This window comes from Heterodontus francisci, chromosome 11, assembly GCF_036365525.1.
Source record: "Heterodontus francisci isolate sHetFra1 chromosome 11, sHetFra1.hap1, whole genome shotgun sequence".
In the NCBI taxonomy this organism is placed as follows: domain Eukaryota; kingdom Metazoa; phylum Chordata; class Chondrichthyes; order Heterodontiformes; family Heterodontidae; genus Heterodontus; species Heterodontus francisci.
In genome coordinates, this window is record NC_090381.1 from 107,652,908 (window position 1) to 107,675,281 (window position 22,374).

General features: G+C 42.5%; 1 protein-coding gene across 4 annotated transcripts in view; it reads left to right on the top strand.

Annotated features, from left to right (window-relative positions):
* The first annotated feature begins 1,350 nt into the window (after positions 1–1,350).
* LOC137375456 (neprilysin-like) overlaps positions 1,351–22,374 on the top strand; it is a 203,814-nt gene continuing 182,790 nt past the window's right edge. Inside the window, exons 1-3 of one of the 4 annotated variants that reach the window (XM_068042736.1) lie at positions 1,351–1,713; positions 5,120–5,291; positions 19,898–19,933. In XM_068042736.1, coding sequence (XP_067898837.1) covers positions 5,129–5,291; positions 19,898–19,933 — 199 coding nt within the window. In that variant the 5' untranslated portion in view covers positions 1,351–1,713; positions 5,120–5,128. Of the gene's footprint in view, positions 1,714–2,394; positions 2,983–4,376; positions 4,466–5,119; positions 5,292–19,897; positions 19,934–22,374 lie in introns of those variants that run through there. The other 3 variants (XM_068042733.1, XM_068042737.1, XM_068042735.1) reach the window with 3 other exon arrangements.

Genomic DNA, 22,374 nt, shown 5'->3' on the forward strand with positions numbered 1-22,374 from the left:
GTGTTATCCAAGAGGTGGTACCTCCAACAGTGCAGCACTCCATCAGTACTGAACTGAATTGTAAGCCTGGATTGTGTGCTCAAGTCTCCAGGGTGGTATTTGAACCCACAATCACTTTGACTCAGAAGCAAGAAAGCTATCATTCAGCCAAGGCTGACAATTTTATCAGAAATGGATGGATTTGTGGATTACTATCTCCAAAGCCCTGGGAGAAATTCCAGGAATCTCTTAGAATAGAAGAATTTGACTCATTCCATCATGATAAACTAGAGCAGCATTGACTTAGAGGTGATCTGATAGGAGTATATAAAATGATGAAAGGGTTGAGATTGCATGCCTGTTGATAAACTCTTTCATTTTGACAGATTGGGGAGGAACAGGGGACTTGCATGTAAACTATCTAAGTGTAGTAACATACTGGATCTTGGGCGGCTCTTCTTTTCCCAGACAGTAGTGAATGTGTTGTCAACTGTTCTGGTGGATGTGAGTCCATATACCTGTAATAGGGAGCTGCAATGATTCCTGGGTAGGGCAGAGATTGCATGATATAGAAGGTACATGGAATCACATTAAATGTACTCATGGTCAATGTGATCTCCTGACTGGTTTTGATTGCCTGAGGGGGTCAGAGAAGAATTGTTGCAGTTCTCCCCCCTCTCCCCACAATAATTGTCTCTTTTTTTTGCCTGTCTTCCAGATTACATGGTCGGGGGGTGGGGGCGCGGGGGTGGGGGGGGGGGGGGGTGATGGTTGGGGGCCGGTGTGGCAGGTGGAGAAGTGTCTATTCAAGATGCTCCAGCCATCAGAGTGTGGGGCAGGTTTGATGGACCAGCTGGTCTTTCTCTGCCCTTCATATACAGTGTGCCTGTCAAATGAGAGATCCACAACCAGTGAGAAAAGCAAATGCTGGAAAATACAAAGTTCCATCTTTGCCAATGGCATGAAGTGTTAGCCATAATTTGAAAAGCAGTGTGATTTGAAAAGCAGTGTGCATCTGAGCCAAACCAAACCAATGGTCAACTCCTTTATTGAATATTGTGTTCGCAAATACAAGGAGGAGAGAGCGAGAGGGAGATTATGCACAGATGTAAATGAGGTAGTGTGCATTACTGTCAAAGGAGTCTTCACAGCCAGCCTCTCTGTTCATACCTAAATAGCCGGCTTCATTTTACAAACCGCTTGAGCTGATGGAATCAGCCCGGTTGGATCACGGCTCGACCTTCACGAATTGAAAGCTTCAGGTCATGCACTCACTAAAGGAACTTACGTGCCGGTCTCGGATTCTTGAAGGCAGACCACCCTCCTCTTCCTCCTCCCTCCCCCTCTCCTTCTTCTCTTCCCTCCTCCTCATTTCCTTTACGATTCCACGATCATATTAACCACGTTCAGCATGAGCCTGGGCTGGGAAAATAGTGTCAGATTGCCTTTGGGAAATATATTTCGTTTGACAAGTACCGGACGATCGCAAGTTCCTGTGTGATTGTAGAGGAGAGAAAGACCGCGAGTGAGAGAGAGAGAGAAAGGGAGAAAGACAGAGGTTCTGGACCAAGGATTAATGGTGGTGTCTGCAACGTTCTTTTTCTATCTCGTTTGGATTTGGGGAAAGATATTATCACCTGGGGAAGATCACCATGTCTGCTATTGCCTATGTCCTGGGTCTGATTGGTCAGTGATATCCAATGGCACTGGCGCAACCTACACAACAGATAGCTGGTAAGTTCTGTGTGTGTTTGTCTTAATGAAGGGAACAGAGAAATATTAGTTCTACATACATTTTAAAAAGACGGATCCAAATTGCTCATGAATATGTCTGAAATCTAAGCGTGACATTTGTTCTAAAAGACTCCAGTACATTAATATTCCACCATTTCTCTAAAGACTTGTTGCACATCCAATATATAGAATGAAGCGTGCTAAATATTTAATCATCATTCTATTTTGAATGCGAAAATGTATTGTCTCAGTCCAGGAATCTTTAATCCATTACCGCTTGACAAGAACTTGGTTAATGTACAACAGTTTGTCAAGTGTTTTGACGATATTGACATTACATCCAGATGCAATAGGGGAGCTGACACGAACTGAACGTTGTTCTGAGGAGAGGTTCAGTGTTCTGAAAAATTACCTGTACGCCGTGAGCTGACTTCCTCCTATTGGGACCCACGCTTATTGGGAAGCTGACCTCGTACATCCAAAGCTGACACCGCCCTGCTTAGATAAACTGTAATCTTTGCAACCCCTCTCTAAACTGATTTCTACCGTGAGGTTCACCGAAGCCAATGGTGTTTTTGCCTTTGCTCCAGAAGTTGAGGAGGGGCGGGGTCGGGGGAGATGATGATGTGTGGTTCCCCTTTAAAGAGCAGCTTGGAAGCTCTTTGGAGCGGCTATGCCTGCCTCGGTCTTCGCTGGCGAGGTCGTTCCCCGTTTGCCATTGCAAAGTCCATCCGACCAGTGGACTTCAGCCAACGGACGACAAGTGCAACTGCTCAGCGGCTGCTCGCCGTGGCTTTAATTGTTGAAGGCGAAAATCTCAGCACCACCCAGTTAAAAAGATGCATTGACAGATTCCCCCACACCTCATAAAAAAGACAGCCTTTGGACTCTGTGTCCTCACTTTTTAAGTCTTACTAATCTCTTAGCGACGCCTTCTGCTCAACTTGTTCGGTATTACAGTGTATATCTCTGTGTCTAACTTGATCTGAAATTGACAACCGAGTCGTGAAATTGAACACCCCGGCGGACGGTTTGAGCGCTGGGGTTTTCCACTAGATTTGTTGGCGTTGGTGAGCAGTGAATTTCTCCATGTGATTTTCTGGTCGGGAATCTTCGCCAGGTCTCTAGGGTTTGTGCTCGATGCTAAAGATCTAATTAGTTCCCTGCCCCCACGCCTTGCTGGGATAAAGATGCCCGAACGCCAGTTACAAAGCAACAGCAACACTCAAATTATGAAAGGACACTCATCAGAGATTTCTGCTCGCTCTTGTAAGTGAAGGAGGCAGTTCGCCGAATCTAAAACTTGTATTCCCACTGGGGAGATTGTAAAAGGAGAATACGGTCACGATCGTATTACCTGTAGTTGAAGTCCCCACTCTTATTTATGTCTAACTATAGGATAAAACGTATTATTTTTTATTCATTCATGGGATGTGGGCGTCGCTGGCTCTGCCAGCATTTATTGCCCATCCCTAATTACCCTTGAGAAGGTGGTGGTGAGCTGCCTTCTTGAACCGCTGCAGTCCATGTGAGGTAGGTACACTCACAGTGCTGTTAGGAAGGGAGTTCCAGGATTTTGACCCAGCTGTTACAGTAATCCTTCCTCTCCTACCCCACCCCCATAACACCTGTTCCCAGGTAGATTTGCTACAGTAATCCTTCCTCTCCTACCCCACCCCCATAACAACTGTTCCCAGGTAGATCTGGGGTACTACCCAACCAATTGTAGTTATTGGTTAAAAAATGTCAATTTCAAGTTAATTGCATCAATTGGGTGCGTGTAGAACCAAGGGAAACGGAGCAACACGTCCAATAATCGTTCTCCATCTTCACCAGAACTTTGCTTTAAGAATGTCTCTTTCAAATGTTATTTCTGTCAGTTTCAGACAGACTGCCAAACGGTTTAGTAAAATCAAGCGACATCAATTCAATCATTTCCTTATTCCTATCCTTTCCTCTGAATAAGTCAATTTCATATGTAAAGTATGTTTTAATGATTCCAGCTCTATTTCTTTTCATTCGTATGTGACTGATATTTTAAATGTGTGATGTCCCCCCGCACCCTCCCCCCCCCCCCCCCCCCCACCTCCCGTTTCTCACAGTCGATGAGCTGGTTCCGTGATTTCACCCCAACTTCGTTCTCGCGGTTCGTTGAACAGGCATTTTTGCCTTTTCTGTCCCGAGTGCATTTTACAGCAGAACATAAGAAATAGGAGCAGGAGTTGGTCATTCATTTCCTCGAGCCTGCTCAGCCCATTCAATACCATAATTGCTGATCTTCTCCCTCAACTCAACTTTCCCACCCGCTTCCCCACGTACTTTGATTCCAAAAATCTACCTTATCCTTGAATACACTTCATGACCCTCTCGGGAAGAGAATTCCAAAAATTCACAACCCTCTCAGTGAAGAATCTTTTCCTCCTCTCAGTCCTGAATGATCGACCCCTCATCATGAGACTGTGGCCTCCCCTGGTCCAGATTCTCCAGCCAGGGGAAACAACCTCTCACTGTACACGGCCATCTATGCAAGGCCATTGAAACGCTGATCAGGCATGTCTTGGCGCCAACACTGACCGATCTTTAACCTTGATCTGGGGGCAATAGGACATATGCAAAAAAAAAGCTGAATGACTATTTCTGTTTTTTTTTCTCTTGATTGCGGGGGCTGGATGATTACACCAGGTCCAAATAGTTGCCTTTCACTGATCCCAATTCTTTCCACTCCCGCTGTTCAGCCGATTCTGTGTGCGGTGTAAGTATACAATATGATACACTACTCCCATGCCTCTGAGTTATTTTTTGCATTCCTAAACTTTACAGACTACAAGTTTGCGGCAAACTTTTTTTTATAGGTTTATTTACCTTACAAGACACGAACTCGAACCTATTAGCCCAATCAATTGAGTTTAATCGGATGATTCAATGAGATCAGTGATTATATTGTACAAAAAGGGTCATCTTGTTAAATTACTTATTGCAGATAGTTTTGGTTCTAGGTCGAATATATTTTCAGTTAATTTGCAATTTTAATTTCAAATACGTTTTTTTGTTAGCTGCAATCGCACTGTGTGCTGTTGTTCATTCTATTTATAGAGGAGAATCTGATGAGGGAAATTATTATTGCAAAGTTCCTCTGTTTGTTACCTGGAAATGGGAATGATCACTAGCGGATCCTTTTAGTCTCAGCCGGGATTCACAGTGAGTTAATGTCTGTGCACAGAGCGTAACACAAATACTGCTAATTCTAAACGTGGCAAATCATATATTTTGTTTCAACTGTACTGGAGCTGTAATCATCTCAAAACTTTTGCAGAGGGAGTAATGACTTCAATGCGCTGTGTATAAGATGTGTATATTTAATATACCGGTTCTTGGTCTAACGGCGTGTTATGACTTTGCTCTTCAGATTGTTGTTATGGGCAAGTCTGAAAGCCAAATGGATATAGTAGAAAGGAACCCACCAAAATCGAAGAAGTCGTGGAATTCATGGACCTCTCTGGAGATTGGATTGACCACTATTGTAGTTTTACTGCTCATTGTAATCATCTCTTTGATCGCTCTTTATGCAACACGCAAGGGTGAGTAGTGCAGACATGTGTGTGTATTGCCCTTGTGTGTATATGGGTCTATGTGTGTGAATTTAATGAATTGACTTACAAGAGAGAGGAGTAAATCACATTTCAGCTTTTCAGGGCTTTTCACAAACTTTTCAATTGAAGGGCCACAAAAGTGACTTTTCGCAAGACCACAATTTTCTAAAGAGTTGCAACAACTTCCGAGCCTCGATAATGAATGGTTGATTGTGCGTCGGTTGTTAATGAATGGTTAGAGTACTACAAGAATCCCAGTGATTACACCAACAAGTGCAGGGCAGGGGAATCTCTGGTGCTGGGGGACACAAGCTGTACCTCAATATCCACCTCCCAAACATAAGCACAACTCCAGCTCACCAGATTTAACGAAGAATTCAACGCTGAAATGAATCCACGCCTCTGGCGCCAAGCTTTGTGCAACTGGAGCGCACGTTGGATTTCTTTTAGAGCTGGGAGTGAGTGGATATTGCTGAATTCCCAAACCATTAAAGTGACTGGATGGAAAGGGACACGCTGCGTTATGTCCAAATCCCCGATATGTGCCCCAGTCCTGTGAAGATCTGTTTTCGGATTTCTCATTGAATCTACAGCACAAAACAGAAAGACAAATTTCGGGACATAGAAGTTATTTTTCAAACACAAGTCATTAATTATTGATATAAAAGCGAAATACTGCGGATGCTGGAAATCTGAAATAAAAGCAAAAAATGCTGGAAATACCCAGCAGGTCTGGCAGCATCTGTGGAGAGAGAAGCAGAGTTAACGCTTCAGGCCAGTAACCCCTCATCAGAACTGACCTGAAACGTTAACTCTGCTTCTCTCTCCACAGATGCTGCCAGACCTGCTGGGTATTTCCAGCATTTCTTGTTTTTATTTCATTAATTATTGATCATTGATACTTTTTAAAGTGAACCCAATCTATACCTGCTCTGGTTGATCGGACTTCTCGTCCAATTTTCCCCTCCATTGCCTTCAACGGTACGGAAAATCAGGCGTGGTACATAATCTTTCTGTATCGCCCGAAGTTAAAATTGGCCCGATTGACTAATCTGTTTATGGGATTAGAAAGGGGAACTTGGCGATTTTAGGTGGGGCAGAGGAGTCCATGATTGAGATAGCCTGTCATGAACGGAGGAAGTAGAGAGCTGCAATGCGCCTTTCCCTTTGCTCTAAGTTTAATAATGTTCCGAGACATCACAGGTCGAACGCGCTTTGTAGCCTTACACCTGCTGTTTTGAAGACATGCTTGTGCCTGAAATAACACAGTGCCATCATAACTTAAATGTTGTTAATTGACTTGTAACATCACAAGCTTTTTAAAAAGATAACCAGGCTAACCTTCCTTAAGTATTAAGATAAAAGGCATCTCCCACAATACGTGGTCCAGTTATACCGTACATTCTGTGGTTGAAATGACACTGTGCAGTATTAATAATAAATGTTATATACTCATATCAAATTCCTTTAGCGATTGCTTTAACAAAGAGTGTTAGCACATTTTAAATGCGCAGTGCAGTAAGAGTCATCAAGTCATTCCGGCACAGAAGGAGGCTTTTCAGCCCATCGAGTCCATACTGGCTCTCCGTAGAGCAATCCAGTCAGTCTCATTCCCCTGCTCTAACCCTAATTTCAAACTCTCTCTGTTGATATAAAGGGCTTTTGCTTTTTCTCCCATGAAAAGTGTATTGCACCTTTATGGTAGAATCACAGAATCATAGAAACTTAAGCACAGATAGCGACCATTCAGCCTTTTGTGCCTGTGCGAGCTCTTTGAAAGAGCCGCCATACTCAGTCCCACATCCCCTCTTCTTTCTGTAACCTGATAAGTTCTGCATCCTCAAGCACCTATCCAACTCCCTTTTAATTTTATGGAATATTTATGGAATCAGCATCCATCATATTTTCAGGTAATGTGTTCCAGATCCTGACAACTCTATAGATCTTTTTCCAATGATTTTGAATGTATGACCTCTAGTCATTGACCCACTAGCCAGTGGGAACAGCCTTTCTCTATCTAGTCTATCAAAACATCTCAATAGCTTGAAAACGTCTATTAGGTCACCTCTTAACCTTCTCTGTTCTAAGGAGAATAGTTTTCCAACTTCTCTTTATAACTGCAGTCCCTCATTCCTGGCAACATTCTGATAAGCCTCCTCTGTACCCCTTCTAAGGCCTTTACATCTTTCCTGAAGTCTGATGCCCGTAAATGTCCACAAATGTCTTTTGGATCAGATGTTAAACCCAGGCCCCATCTGACCTCTCAGGCATATGTAAAAGAGCAGGGAAGCTCTCCCCAGTGTCTTGACCAATATTTATCCCTCAATCAACATGACAGAAACAGATTATCTGGTCATTATCATAATGTTGTTTGTCGGAGCTTGCTATTTGAGGCCTAACCATTGATTTATAAAGTTCCAGCATGACGTCTTCATTTTTATATTCCATGCCTCTATTTATAAACCCAAGTAACCCATATGCTTTTTTAACCATCATAGCAACTTGTCCTGCCACCTTGAAGGTTTTGTATATATAAACACCAGGGTCTCTGCTCATCTACATTTATCAAAATCATGCCATTGATAGTATATTGTCTTTCCATACTAGTCCTTTCAAAGTAAATCACTTCACACTTTTCCGCATTGAACTTCATCTGCCATGCTTCTGTCCATTTCACCATTCTGACTATGTCACCCTGAGGTCTACAATGAGTCTCATCACTATCCATTATGTTGCCGAGTATTGTATCATCTGCAAAGTTTTTAATACTACTCTTTACACTGGAATCTAGGTCATTTAAAAAAAGACTTGCATTTAGATAGCATCTTTCATGACCACCAGATGTCTCAAAGTGCTTTACAGCCAATAGAACAAAGAACAAAGAACAGTACAGCACAGGAACAGGCCATTCGGCCCTCCAAGCCTGCGCCGATCTTGATGCCTGCCGAAACTAAAACCTTCTGCACTTCCGGGGCCCATATCCCTCTATTCCCATCCTATTCATGTATTTGTCAAGATGCTTCTTAAACGTCGCTATCGTACCTGCTTCCACCACCTCCCCCGGAAGCAAGTTCCAGGCACTCACCACCCTCTGTGTAAAGAACTTGCCTCGCACATTCCCTCTAAACTTTGCCCCTCTCACCTTAAACCTATGTCCCCCAGTAACTGACTATTCCACCCTGGGAAAAAGCTTCTGACTATCCACTCTGTCCATGCCACTCATAAATTTGTAAACCTCTATCATGTCACCCCTCCACCTCCGTCGTTCCAGTGAAAACAATCCGAGTTTATCCAAACTCTCCTCATAGCTAATGCCCTCCAGACCAGGCAACATCCTTGTAAACCTCTTCTGTACCCTCTCCAACGCCTCCACGTCCTTCTGGTAGTGTGGCGACCAGAAGTGTGGCCTAACTAAGGTTCTGTACAGCTGCAGCATGACTTGCCAATTTTTATACTCTGTGCCCCGACCGATGAAGGCAAGCATGCCGTATGCCTTCTTGACTACCTTATCCACCTGCGTTGCCACTTTCAGTGATCTGTAGACCTGTACGCCCAGATCTCTCTGCCTGTCAATACTCCTAAGGGTTCTGCCATTTACTGTATACCTCCCACCTGCATTAGACCTTCCAAAATGCATTACCTGACATTTGTCTGGATTAAACTCTATCTGCCATTTCTCTGCCCAAGTCTCCAACCGATCTATATCCTGCTGTATCCTCTGACAATCCTCATCATTATCCGCAACTCCTCCAACCTTTGTGTCGTCCGCAAACTTACTAATCAGACCAGCTACATTTTCCTCCAAATCATTTATATATACTACAAACAGCAAAGGTCCCAACACTGATCCCTGCGGAACACCACTAGTCACATCCCTCCATTCAGAAAAGCACCCTTCCCACTGCTACCCTTTGTCTTCTATGACAGAGCCAGTTCTGTATCCATCTTGCCAGCTCACCTCTGATCCCATGTGACTTCACCTTTTGTACCAGTCTGCCATGAGGGACCTTGTCAAAGGCTTTACTGAAGTCCATATAGATAACATCCACTGCCCTCCCTTCATCAATCATCTTCGTCACTTCCTCAAAAAACTCAATCAAATTAGTGAGACACGACCTCCCCTTCACAAAACCATGTTGCCTCTCACTAATAAGTTCATTTGTTTCCAAATGGGAGTAAATCCTGTCCCAAAGAATCCTCTCTAATAGTTTCCCTACCACTGACGTAAGGCTCACCGGCCTATAATTTCCTGGATTATCCTTGCTACCCTTCTTAAACAAAGGAACAACATTGGCTATTCTCCAGTCCTCTGGAACCTCACCTGTGCCAATGAGGATGCAAAGATTTCTGTCAAGGCCCCAGCAATTTCTTCCCTTGCCTCCCTCAGTATTCTGGGGTAGATCCCATCAGGCCCTGGGGACTTATCTACCTTAATGCTTTGCAAGACACCCAACACCTCCTCCTTTTTGATAATGAAATGACTGAGACTATCTACACTCCCTTCCCTAGGCTCATCATCCACCAAGTCCTTCTCTTTGGTGAATACTGATGCAAAGTACTCATTTAGTACCTCGCACATTTCTTCTGGCTCCACACATAGATTCCCTTCTCTGTCCTTGAGTGGGCCAACCCTTTCCCTCGTTACCCTCTTGCTCTTCATGTACGTATAAAAAGCCTTGGGATTCTCCTTAATCCTGTTTGCCAATGACTTTTCATGACCCCTTTTAGCCCTCCTGACTCCTTGCTTAAGTTCCTTCCTACTGTCTTTATATTCCTCAAGTGCTTCATCTGTTCCTAGCCTTCCAGCCCTTACGAATGCTTCCTTTTTCTTTTTGACTAGGCTCACAATATCCTGCGTTATCCAAGGTTCCCGAAACTTGCCAAACTTATCCTTCTTCCTCACAGGAACATGCCGGCCCTGGATTCTAATCAACTGACGTTTGAAAGACTCCCACATGTCAGATGTTGATTTACCCTCAAACAGCTGCCCCCAATCTAAATTCTTCAGTTCCTGACTAATATTGTTATAATTAGCCTTCCCCCAATTTAGCACCTTCACCCGAGGACTACTCTTATCCTTATCCACAAGTACCTTAAAACTTATGGAATTATGGTCATAATTAAGTACTTTTGAAGTGTAGTTACTCTTGTAAAGTAGGAAACACAACAGCTAATTTGAGCGTAGCAAGAACCCACAAACAGCAATGTGATAATGACCAGATAATCTGTTTTTGTGTTGTTAATTGAGAGATAAATATTGACCAGGACACATAGAACATAAGTACATAAGAAATAGGAGCTGGAGTAGACCATATGGCCTGTCGAGCCTGCTCCACTATTCAGTAACATCATGGCTGATCTTGATCTTCAACTCCACTTTCCCACGCACTCCCCATATCCTTTGATTTTCTGAGAAACCAAAACTCTGTCTATTCCAGCCATAATATATTCAATGATGGAACATCCACTACCCTCTGGGGTACAGACTTCCAAAGATTCACAACCCTTTGAGCGAAGAAATTTCTCCTCATCTCAGTCCTAAACGATTGGCCCCTTATCCTGAGACTGAGCTCTGTATTTTAGATTCCCCAGCCAGGGAAAACAACCTCTCAATGTCTACCCTGTCAAGCCCCTTTAGAATCTTAATTAAAAGCAAAATACTGCAGATGCTGGAAATCTGAAATAAAAACAAGAAATGCTGGAAATACTCAGCAGGTCTGGCGGCATATGTGGAGAGAGAAGCAGAGTTAACGTTTCAGGTCAGTGACACTTCTGCAGAACTTTCCCTTTAGAATCTTGTAAGTTTCAATGAGATCATCTCTCATTCTTCTAAACTCCAGAGAATACAGGCCCAATTTACTCAACCTCTCATCATAGGACAACCTTCTCATCCCAGGGACCATTCTAGTGAAACTTTGTTGTTCAGTGGGGATAACTACACTGGTTTTCTTTGAAATAGTGCCATGGGATCTTTAATGTCCACCTGAGAGGACATCTCATCTGAAAGATGGCACCTCCGACAGTGCGGCACTCCCTCAGTACTGCATTGGAGAGTCAGCCTTGATTTTTGTGCTGAAGTCCTGGAGGGGAGCCTTGTGACTTAAAAACGAGTAATGGACCCAAAACTGATCCTTGGGGAACACCATTGCGAATTACTTTCCAGTCTGAAAACTATCATCCACTAAAACCCTCTGCTTCCTGTACCTGAACCAATTCCCTAGCCCTGACCCCACTTTCTGTGACTCAGTTGGTAACACTCTTGTTTTTAGCTCACAAGGTTTTGGATTTAAGTCCCATGCCAGGACTTGAGCACAAACAATAACAAACCCTTCAAGTGTAGTACTGAGGGAGTGCTGTCATGTCTTTTGAAAGAGATGTTAAACTGAGGCCCCATCTGACCTCAGGTGAATGTAAAAGATCTCATGGCACAATTTCAAAAAAGTGTAACGGAGTTCTTCCCAGTGTCTTCACAATATTTATCCATCAATCAACATAACAGAAAGAGGTTATCTGGTCATTATCACATTGCTGTTTGTGGGAGCTTGCTATATGCAAATTGACTCATGTTTCCTACATTACAACAGCAAATACACTTCCAAATAGAACTTCATTGCATGTAAAGCACTTTGAAATTCCTGTGGTTCGGAAAGGCACTATAGAAATGTAAATCTTTTTTCTTTCAAGTTCCATGGGCTTCCATGTAGAAATCTGAACCAAGTTTGGGCAATTGATGTGAGATTATGTGACAGAAGTGGCCCCATACATTTCAGTTCAGGCAAGCTTTAGTGTAAAAAAGAAAAGCTTGCATTCCATGTTATCGGGAAGTCTCAAAGTGCTTAACAGCCAACTGAGTACATTTGAAGTGTCGTCACTGTTTGTAGTGTAGGAAGTGCAGTAGCCAATTTGCACACAGCAAGCTCCCACAAACAGCATTGCGATAATGATCTGATAATCTAATTTAGTGGTGTTAATTGAGGGACAAATATTGGCCAGAACATCAGGGAGAACTCCCTTTCTCTTCTTCAAAGGAGTACCATGGGATCACTACATCCACATAAGGGAGAGCAGACAAGGACTCAGTTTAACACTTTATCTGAAAAGTGGCACCTTTGACAGTACAGTTCGGTACAGTACTCCCTCAGTACTGTAGAGGAGCATCAGTGTATATTTTTTGCATTCAAGTCCCTGGAGCAGGTCTTGAACGCATAGCCAGCTGCTTTGGAAGTGATAATGCTACCCACTGAGCCACAGCTGATACCGTTGCCAAAGGCCCTTAAATAACTTCTGATAAGGTCCAACTTTTCAGCTTTTTACGATTCGCAAAAAATGACTGCCCTTTTTTATAAAGATTAACATTTAACGAGCATTTGGAAGCAGATGAATGGATCTCTGTACAAATGCATTTTCCTTGGCAAGACAGCAGTGCAGAATCGATATTATAACTTGGCTCCAACCTAGCACCAGTAGGTTAACTGAAGAGAGTTGATTGAAAATACAAAAGCAAAATACTGCAGATACTGAACATCTGAAATGAAAACAGGGAATGCTGGGAATACTGAGCAGGCCAGTCAGTATCTGTGGAGAGAGAAACAAAGTTAATGTTTCAGGTCAATGACCTTTCATCAGAACTGATAGAAAATATAGTATGGAATGAACTAGTTAACTTTGGTAATCTATACCCATAACTTGAAATACTGCCATATTTTCAGCAATGGCTCAATACCACTAGAAATTGTTTTTTTGTATTTGCTGCAGTCATTTTCCACTATTGGCAGTAAAGCCGCAATGCAATAAATTAATATTTAAGAGGCAGTACTTGATATTTTGCTACCCCTGAAGGAGCTCCTGCTTACTAAGCATTTGACATCCAGCCATAAGAGAAAACATTGCAATGTAGGATATGGAGGAGATGGGTGGACAAGCATTTGAACCTCCGGGCATTAGCTCGGCAGCTGTGAATGACAGAAAGGAAACAATTGAAAGGCAGCAGTGAATGACGGAATTCGGCATTGGAAAGGCAGTGGTGAATGATGGAATGGAACAGTAGAAAGGCAACGGTGAATGAAAGAATGGGGCAAAGGATATTCAGTGGTGAATGACAGAATAAAGCAGTGGAAATGCAGGGCTAAATGACGGAATGGAGCAGTGAAACGTCTGTTGTGATTGGCAGACTGGAGCAGAGGCAAGACAGCAGTGACTGACAGACTCCAGCAGTGGAAAGGCAGCAATCAATTACGGATTGGAACTGTGGAAAGGCAATGGTGAATGACAGAATGAAGCAGAGTAATTGAAGTAGTGAATGACAGAATGGGGCAGCGGAAATGCAGGAGTAAATGACAAAATGGAACAGTGAAAAGGCATGGTGAATGACAGAATGGAGCAGTGAGAAGAAAGCAGTGAGTTATTCACATTTATTTTTAAATTTTGCTCCCACCAAGTTGAGGGAGATTAATGCTGCCATTTTGAACAGCTAGTGTGCTGACCCAGCACTTCAAGATGATTAAGTGAATATTAAATCTTCTCCCATCCTGTCCCAACACTGAAGGAAGAAATCCTGCTGTTGTGGTGTTTAGTGAAGGTTTCCCCTATTCAGTACTTCCAGTAAATGCTTTCTAAATTATTGCCTTTATGGATTATTTACAAATGAAATTAGGGAAATGCACATAGGGATTTATATTAGATCAATTAGTGCAAAGCAACTTCCTCACACCCACTTTACTGAAATATGGTCTGCAATTGCATAATAGTTATTGTTCCATTAATATAGAGCTTCACAAATACTCTAAATTTGGCTGTTCTTGTGGATGTATAATGTTGCTCCAGTTATTTTATCGTAGGATGGTAAAATAAAAGCTCTAATAATGGTCCAAGTGATGGAGACATTGGGTAATCCGTACGGACCAGGGGTTCCCAAGTTTGATCCTAGGTCAGTATTGAGTAATCTGTATATCTAGGATAGCAGTTGAGCTCAGCATTTCAGATTAGAAAGGGAAAAATTGGCCAGGATTTTCAATCCTAATTTTTATCCAGCAATCCCTGCTGGAAGTCAGCATGTGTAGATGTTAAGATCAAGTTCACCTGTGATATCTTCCATGATACAATAGCCTGTCAATACACATTGTCTGGTCTTACACATGAAGAGTGGACACTGAGGTATGGTACTGAGGTTTACCTGTGAAACCATATCTCAACAGACAGTCAACTTTTTCCTGACAGGAGGTAGATGAAGGAGGGAAGATTGGTGGACAAAAGGAGGAAGGGGAAAAGAGCAGTTGTGAACTGATGTCAAAATATAACTGCCAGCAGGCCATACTACTCTTTCCCCTTTAACATGGCCATTTCATTTACACTTAAGGGTAGTTTATCGTGGTCCTCTGCCTGGGTCTATTGGATCATCTGGGCACAGCAAGTATAGGAAAATCAGGCGGGTATGAGCACACATCAATACAAGAGCCCATTCAGTTCATTCACTTAAATGGGCAGAAAATCAGACAGGCTTCCTCACAACAGGCTGCAAATCTGGCATTCACTGCATCAAGAAAATTCACTGTATCCAGGTGCAGCACCAGGAAAATCTACCAACAACAACATGCATTTATAATGTAGCAAAATGTCTCGAGGTGCTTCACAGGAGTGTTACCAGATGAAGATTAACACCAAGCCACATAAGGAAATATATGGGCAGGTGACCAAAAGCTTGGTCAAAGAGTTATGTTTTAAGGAACATCTTAAATGATGAGAGAGAGGTAGAGAGGTGGAGAGGCTTGGAGAGGAAATCTCAGAGCTACAGGGACTAGGCAGCTGAAGGCCAGGGAGTCAATGGTGGGGTGAAGGAAGTGAGGACCCTCACCTGGTCTCTTCAATCACTAGAAGAAATGTGAGGTCAAATCAAAATGTATTCATGAAGAAAATTCAGCACAAACATGAGACATACCGAAAAAAATCTAGGGGCATTATTAAAACTATTCTCAATTTTTCAGTATGTTGACCTTCCTGCTGAGTTTATGATCTGTGAGTTCATAGTATGATACAGCAAATAAGAAGGCCATTCATCCCATCATGCCTGTGCTGGCACTTTGAAAGAGCTATCGAATAGTCCCACTCCCCTGCTCTTTCCCATTGCCTTTTAAGTATTTTCGCTTCAAGTAGTTATCTAATTCTCTTTTGACAGTTATTATTGAATCTACTTCAGCCACCCTTCCAGGTAGTGCATCCCAGATCACAAGAACTCGCTGCAGAAAAGAACATTTCCTCATGTTGCCTCTGGCTCATTTGCCAATCATTTTAAATCTATGTCCTCTCCTTACCAACCTTCTTGTCACTGAAAACAGTGTCTGCTTATTTACTCTATCCAAACTCTTCATGATTTCAAACACTTCTTTCAAATCGCTTCTTAACCTTTTCTGTTCTAAAGAGAAGAACCCCAGCTTCTCTTGTCTCTCCACAGATCTGAAGACCCTCATTCTTGGTAACGTTCTAGTAAATCTCTTCTGAACACTCTCTGAGATCCTGGCATCCTTCCTAAAGCGCGGTGCCCAAATTTGAAGACAATACTGCAGATGGGGCCAAGCCAGTGTTTTCTAAAAGTTTAGCACAACTTCCTTGCTTTTGTACTCTATGCCTCTATTAACAAAGCAAAGGATCCCATATGCTTTTTTCTTAACAGTATTTGCCAATTATCTTAAATCTATGTCCTCTTGTTACCAAACCTCTTGTCACTGGAAACAGCTTCAAAGGCTTGTGTCCACATACCGCCAGGTCTTTCTGTTCCTGCACCCCTTTTAAAATTGTACCATTTAATTTATATTACCTCTCCTCATTCTCCAGTAAAATGCATCACTTCACACTTCTTTGTGTTAAATTTAATCTGCCACAAGTCTACATATTTCACTGGTCTGTCTATGTCGACACTATAGACTTAGTAAAGGGTACAAGGAATCTTTAATAGCCTTTTGCTGTATTCTTGCTGAATTGCATGCTGTCCTTATGGTCCATTTGCCTTACCTCTCAGCCCCTTCAATTGCTCTTTTTTGCCAAGCATGTATCTCATTCACTTTTGAACTTGCTAATTCTGGCTCCACTCTTTTCCCTATATTCAGCATTTTATATGTAATGTGGTTAAAGCTGTTTACATTGTCCCCATTTCTGACCTTGAATCTGTGCCGTTTTGTGGTAGAGGTCTTATCTAATAACAACAAATGGTTTATCACCATCATGCATACACAGTGATTTGCATCTTTAACATTGTTTCAGAGATGGAAGCAATACTCAGCCCATACTCCTAGCATTCAAACCTTTAAGCCCTGCTTATAAACTGTATGGAATTCAACAAAACAACAATTAGTGTTTGGACTCTTCCAGTGGTCTAGTCTGTATAGAGAATTTGTCAGTTGGAGCTACATAGTTGAAATCATCCAAGATAATCTGGTGAAAAGTACACAGGCCCATAGGGACTAGGTTGTTTAGTAAAGTAGAACAATGACCATTCATGCCTAGAACATTGGCTTGAATGTACAAGCCAACTGTAAGCACTTCATGCCAGTGGTCAGCTCCGCTGAGCCCAGTCTTGGGTTGCCAATGCTCCAAAATTATCCTGGAGTCTTCAGAAATTGAAGATTAATTTGAGGGCACTGCTGCAAACAAAACCCTGGAGAAGAATTGTAGGGGCATTAAAAAAGGCCTGCTTTTTTTCATTTTCTTTGAACACATTCATTTATTAAATGTAATAAGATAGGAATTTGAAAAAGGCTATTTGGCAGTCAAGAAACATCCAATTGAGTCATGAAGGGTCTGTTCACTTTCCAATTGGCTTGGGAAGATGGTGTGTTGTGAGGATTGACGTGATCAGCAACCAATGATCGGAGTGGGAAGCATGGGGCAACGAGAGATGGGGCCTCATGTGATGAAACCTCCAGAAATACATCCAACCGGAGTTTGCAACCTTAGTCCTATCTGTGTGTCAATGTTGGATGGCCCATATCAGCATTTCTATAATAAGTGGGCACAGCGTAATGCTTTGAAGAGTGAGGATGAGAAAACCTTATAGATTTAACTACATAGTAACATTAGGAACAGGAGTAGGCCATTTACAAAGTACAAGTCAGATAAGTGATGGAATACTCAGGCCTCAGCCTCAGCTGGAGTATTGCGTCCAGTTCTGGGCGCCACACTTTAGGAAAGAAATAAGGGCATTGGAGAGAGTACAGAAAAGATTCACGAGAATGTTTCCAGGGATGAGGAATTTCAGTTATGAAGATAGATTGGAGAAGTTAGGACTGTTTTCCTTGGAGAAGAGAAGGCTGAGAGGTGATTTAATAGAGGTATTCAAAATCATGAGGGGTCTGGACAGAGTAGATAGAGAGAAACTGTTCTCACTCATGAAAGGATCGAGAATGAGAGGGCACAGATTTAAAGTATTTGGTAAGAGAAGTAAAAGTGTCATAAGGAAAAACATTTTCAGGCAGCGAGTGGTTAAGGTCTAGAATGTGCTGCCTGAGAAGCATTCAAAAGGGAATTAGACAGTTATATGAAAAGAAAAAATGTGCAGGGTTACAGGGAGAAGGCGGGGGAATAGAACTGAGGGAATTGCTCTTTCAGAGAGCCAGTGCAGACATGATGAGCCAAATGGCCTCCTTCTGCACTGTAACAATTCTGTGATTCTGTGATACTCTCCACTTGCCTGGATGAGGGCAGCCCCAACAACACACAAGAAACTTAACACCATCCAGGACAAAGCAGCCCACTTGATTAACACCCCAAAGGAACATAGCAGCAGGGATAGGCCATTCAGCCCATCGGCCCTGCCCCACCATTCAATACGATCATGGCAGATCACCCACTTCAATGCCTTTTTCCTACACTATCCCCATAATTCCTTTATGTCATTAGTATTTAGAAATCTGTCAATCTCTGCTTTAAACATACTCAATGACTGAGCTTCCACAGCCCTCTGGGGTGGAGAATTCCAAAGATTCACAACCCTCTGAGCAAAGAAATTTCTCCTCATCTCTGTCCTAAGTGGCTTCCCCCTTATTTTGAAATTGTGTGCCCAGGTTCTAGACTCCCCAAAACAGGGGAAACATCTTACCTGCGTCTACCCTGTCTATCCCTTTAGGTATTTTGTAGGTTTCAATGAGATCACCTCCCATTCTTTGAATACAGGCCCAGTTTCCCCAATCTCTCTTCATAGGACAGTCCATCCTGCCATCCCGAGAAGTCTGGTGAATCGTCGTTGCACTCCCTCTATGACAATAATATCCTTCCTAAGGTAAGGGAACCAAAACTGCACACAGTACTCCCGGTGCAGTCTAGCCATCCACCACCTTAAATATTCATGCCTGCCACCACTTGGGCACAGTGACAGCAGTGTGTACCATCTATAAGATGCAGTGTAGCAACTCACCAAGGCTTCTTCGAAAGCAGCTTCCAAACCCATCACCTGTACCACCAAGAAGAACAAGGGCAACAGGTGCATGGGAACACCACCACCTGCAAGTTCCCCCTGAAAGTCACACACCATCCTGAGTTCGAATTATATCCCTGTTCCTTCAATGTCACTGGGTCAAAATCCTGGAATTGCCAACATAACAGCATATGGGTGTACCTACACCACAGAGACTGTAGCGGTTCAAAAAGGTGGCTCACCACCACTTTCTCAAGGCCAGTTAAAGATGGGCAATTAATGTTGACCTTGCTAGTGATGCTCACATCCCATGAATGAACAAATACACAAAAAAAATCCCTTTATCATTTTCAACATCCCGATCAGATCACCCATGCACAAAGGTATACGAACCAGGTTTATGCAACTTTACCAAACAAAAATCAATCTATCTCAGTCCTGAAAGGAGGTGGGAGAGATAGACACAGAGAGGTTTAGGGCAAGAATTCCAGAGCTTAGGGCCTGTGCGGCTGAAGACACAGCCGCCAATAGCAATGGGAATTGGGAATGCGCGAGAAGCCAGAATTGGAGCAATGCAGAGTTCATGGAAGGTTGTATGGCTGGAGGAGGATACAGAGATAGGGACGGGGTAAGTCCACGGAGGGATTTGAAAACAAGGATAAGAATTTTTTAATTGAGGTATTGCAGGGTCAGGATCCAATGAACTCAATGAGCACAGGAGTGACTGGTGAACGGGATTTGGTTTGAGTTAGGATAAAGAGTTTTGGATAAGCTCAAGTTAACAGAGACATAAACAAGAGGAAGGGGATTTTTGTTCTACACAACAACAATTTGTACTTATATGCACCTTTAAAGTAGTAAAATATCCCAAGGTGTTTCACAGGAGTGTTATAAAACAAAAAATGTACAAATGGTACGTTAATATCTTAGCCACAGGAATGGAGGTAAGATTAATAATTATAACAAAAGTCGAATTTACTCTTTATAAATTAGAGTAATCTCGGTCTGTGAGGTTGAATTCTATCTTCCAGGAGGTGGTGCCTTAAGGACAACATCTCAGGTTAGGATTTGCTCTGTGAAAATGATCGTGGATAATTGGAGTATAGATAATGGAGATTGTGCCGTCTAATTAATTACAGTGCTGCTGGATTATGGGACCGCTCATGATTGTTTTTCTTCTGTTACTCCACAGACCATACATGTACTACGCCATCGTGTGTAGCGGCAGGTAAGCTCACTTTTCAAAGAAAGAGTAAAGTGTTATTAATCTGCCCTGTCATCCCATCTCTAAAGATTATGTACAGCACGTTGTCAAGCACCATGTAAAATCCCAAGTTAATTGGAAGCAAACAATCCAAAAGAACTGTGGCATTCTCATTTTTAAACAATGTTTTGTGACACAGTAATGCAATCAAATCTGAACAATGTTATCCTCTGTTTCTAAATGTTAGTTAAAATTCCCTTTAAATTTAAACCAGTCAAAGTACATTAATATTCCATTGACGTGTCATGCCAGTTGTCAGTCAATCATAACTAATGATGTACAAATTTTTGCTGAAAGTAGAAAAATGTTGTTGAAGTTTTTCGTCTTGTACTCATCAGGACAATCCGCAAGAATACCAATGTAAGGGAAAACAATGACTTTATACTGCATGAGAAGAGATTGGTGATTGGTTGGCAAGTGAACTCTGATTAGTAGAGGCATTGCCATGGAGAATGCACCAGTTTATGGAGTCTGACAGTTAACTGCCAAGCTTTATTTGAAATTTGAACCAAGCAACCTGACGCTGATTGCTCAAGGCATTTCCCTGAGTAATGCACCAGTGAATGGCTGTCACTTATTTTGTTTAGTTGAAACAGGTGCAATGTTTGTACATGTTCTTTCTGTCTGCAAAGAACAGGACCCTGTGTATTAACATATGGAGCATCCGCAAAGTTCAAATGCACCATACTGTGAGCCCTATTGACAATCTTAAATTGGTTGTCAGCGTAATTCTTAGCACATTGAGGATTATTTAGCAAATGGTGTCCAATTAAGGAATCTCATCGAATATTGGACAGTGTGTTCTGAGTTTTGCAAGCATGGGCTGGTTGGGTACAGCCTGTACTTTTCTCATTGGGAACAGTGGAAGGGACTTGTTGTTTGATACAATCTGCCAACATTTGGGACGTACGGCCAATATCCCGAGCATCACACTGGCATTGAAATTCATATATCACATTACTCATTTGTGTGATAGGCAGGACGTCTCTTTGGCAGCATCCTGTTAGTGGCAAACACCACGCGTGTTGCTACTGCATAGTAGCAGCGTGAAACAGTTAGCTTCACCTGTTGCTCAAATTTTTGGGATACATTACCCTTCCAGGATAATCTGAGGTAGACTGGGCACTTTTCAGGGCCTAAAACCATGGCCTTAGGCCCGTTCATAAGTTTGCCCGATATACAGCGAGAAATGATCTGATCAGGGTAGCCATATCACGCAGGATGTCTTTGATTCGCCCTATTTCAGCATCAAGCTTGTATGGTGAGCAAATGGCTCGGGCCCTATTTACAAGGGTGCCGATAAGGACAATCTTATAGCACGTGGAACTGTAAGAACCCCAATGCGTGTATTGACCAGTGAAGGTAGGTTTGCAGTAGACCGTAGTAGAGAATCCCTTAGCGGATTTCTCAACTAGGACGTCAAGGAAAGGGATCTCATTTGACTGCTCCATTTCAAAGGTAAATTTGAGCGCAGGATGAAGCCCGCTAAGACGTGTAAGGAAATATTGCATGCAGCTGCGGATTCAAATAAAGCAAACGTGTCATCTATATATTGGAAATATGCAAGAGGTATGAAGTTAGGTGTCATTCTCTCAAACATACATTTCTCATAGAACCCAACAAAGATGTTTGTGAGAGCTGGGCCTAGAGGGAATCCCATGGCAACCCCATCTATTTGGGTATACATGGTGTCGTTAAAACTGAACTCAAATTGCGTGAGTTGCCGAGTTCATAAGTTCAATGAATACCGATTCACATAATGGTGGCGGGTGTAGATCACCATGATATAGTGCTGCAGCACAAATATCTATAGCTTCCTTAAGTGGTACATTGGTGAATAGGCTAGCAATGTCAAATAAGCACATGGACACGGCGTTGCTATCAATACGCAAGTCCTGTATGGTCTTCGCAAATGTGAAGGAATCCTTCACTGTGTTTGTGGAGAACTAGCTCAAAACTGGTTGTAACAATCCGCCCAACCATTTAGCCAATTCAAGTTGTGCAGAACTGGTCATAGATAAGTTAGAGCGTAGAGGGACATCACTTTTGTGTGTCTTGGGCAGCCCATACAAACGGGGACACAGCGAACTGTGAGGACGAACCCTGTCATATATATCACCCGGCAGCTCATTGCTCTTTCTTACACAAGTCCAGCAAGTGTTTTTTTTTAGCTTACTTTTGAGTAAGGTTGTCCGGTCATGTTGAGCGGCAGGTCCAATGGATACGAATTTGGATCCATCATTAAGAAAGACATGCATTTTGTTGATATAGTCACACTTGTTAAGGATAACTATTCCCGTCCCTTTGTCAGGTTTACTGATGTGTATGTCAGGGTTGCTTTAAGGCCTCGCAACGCTGTCAGACATTCACGTTGCATTGTGGAAATCAGACATGTCATTTGGAAT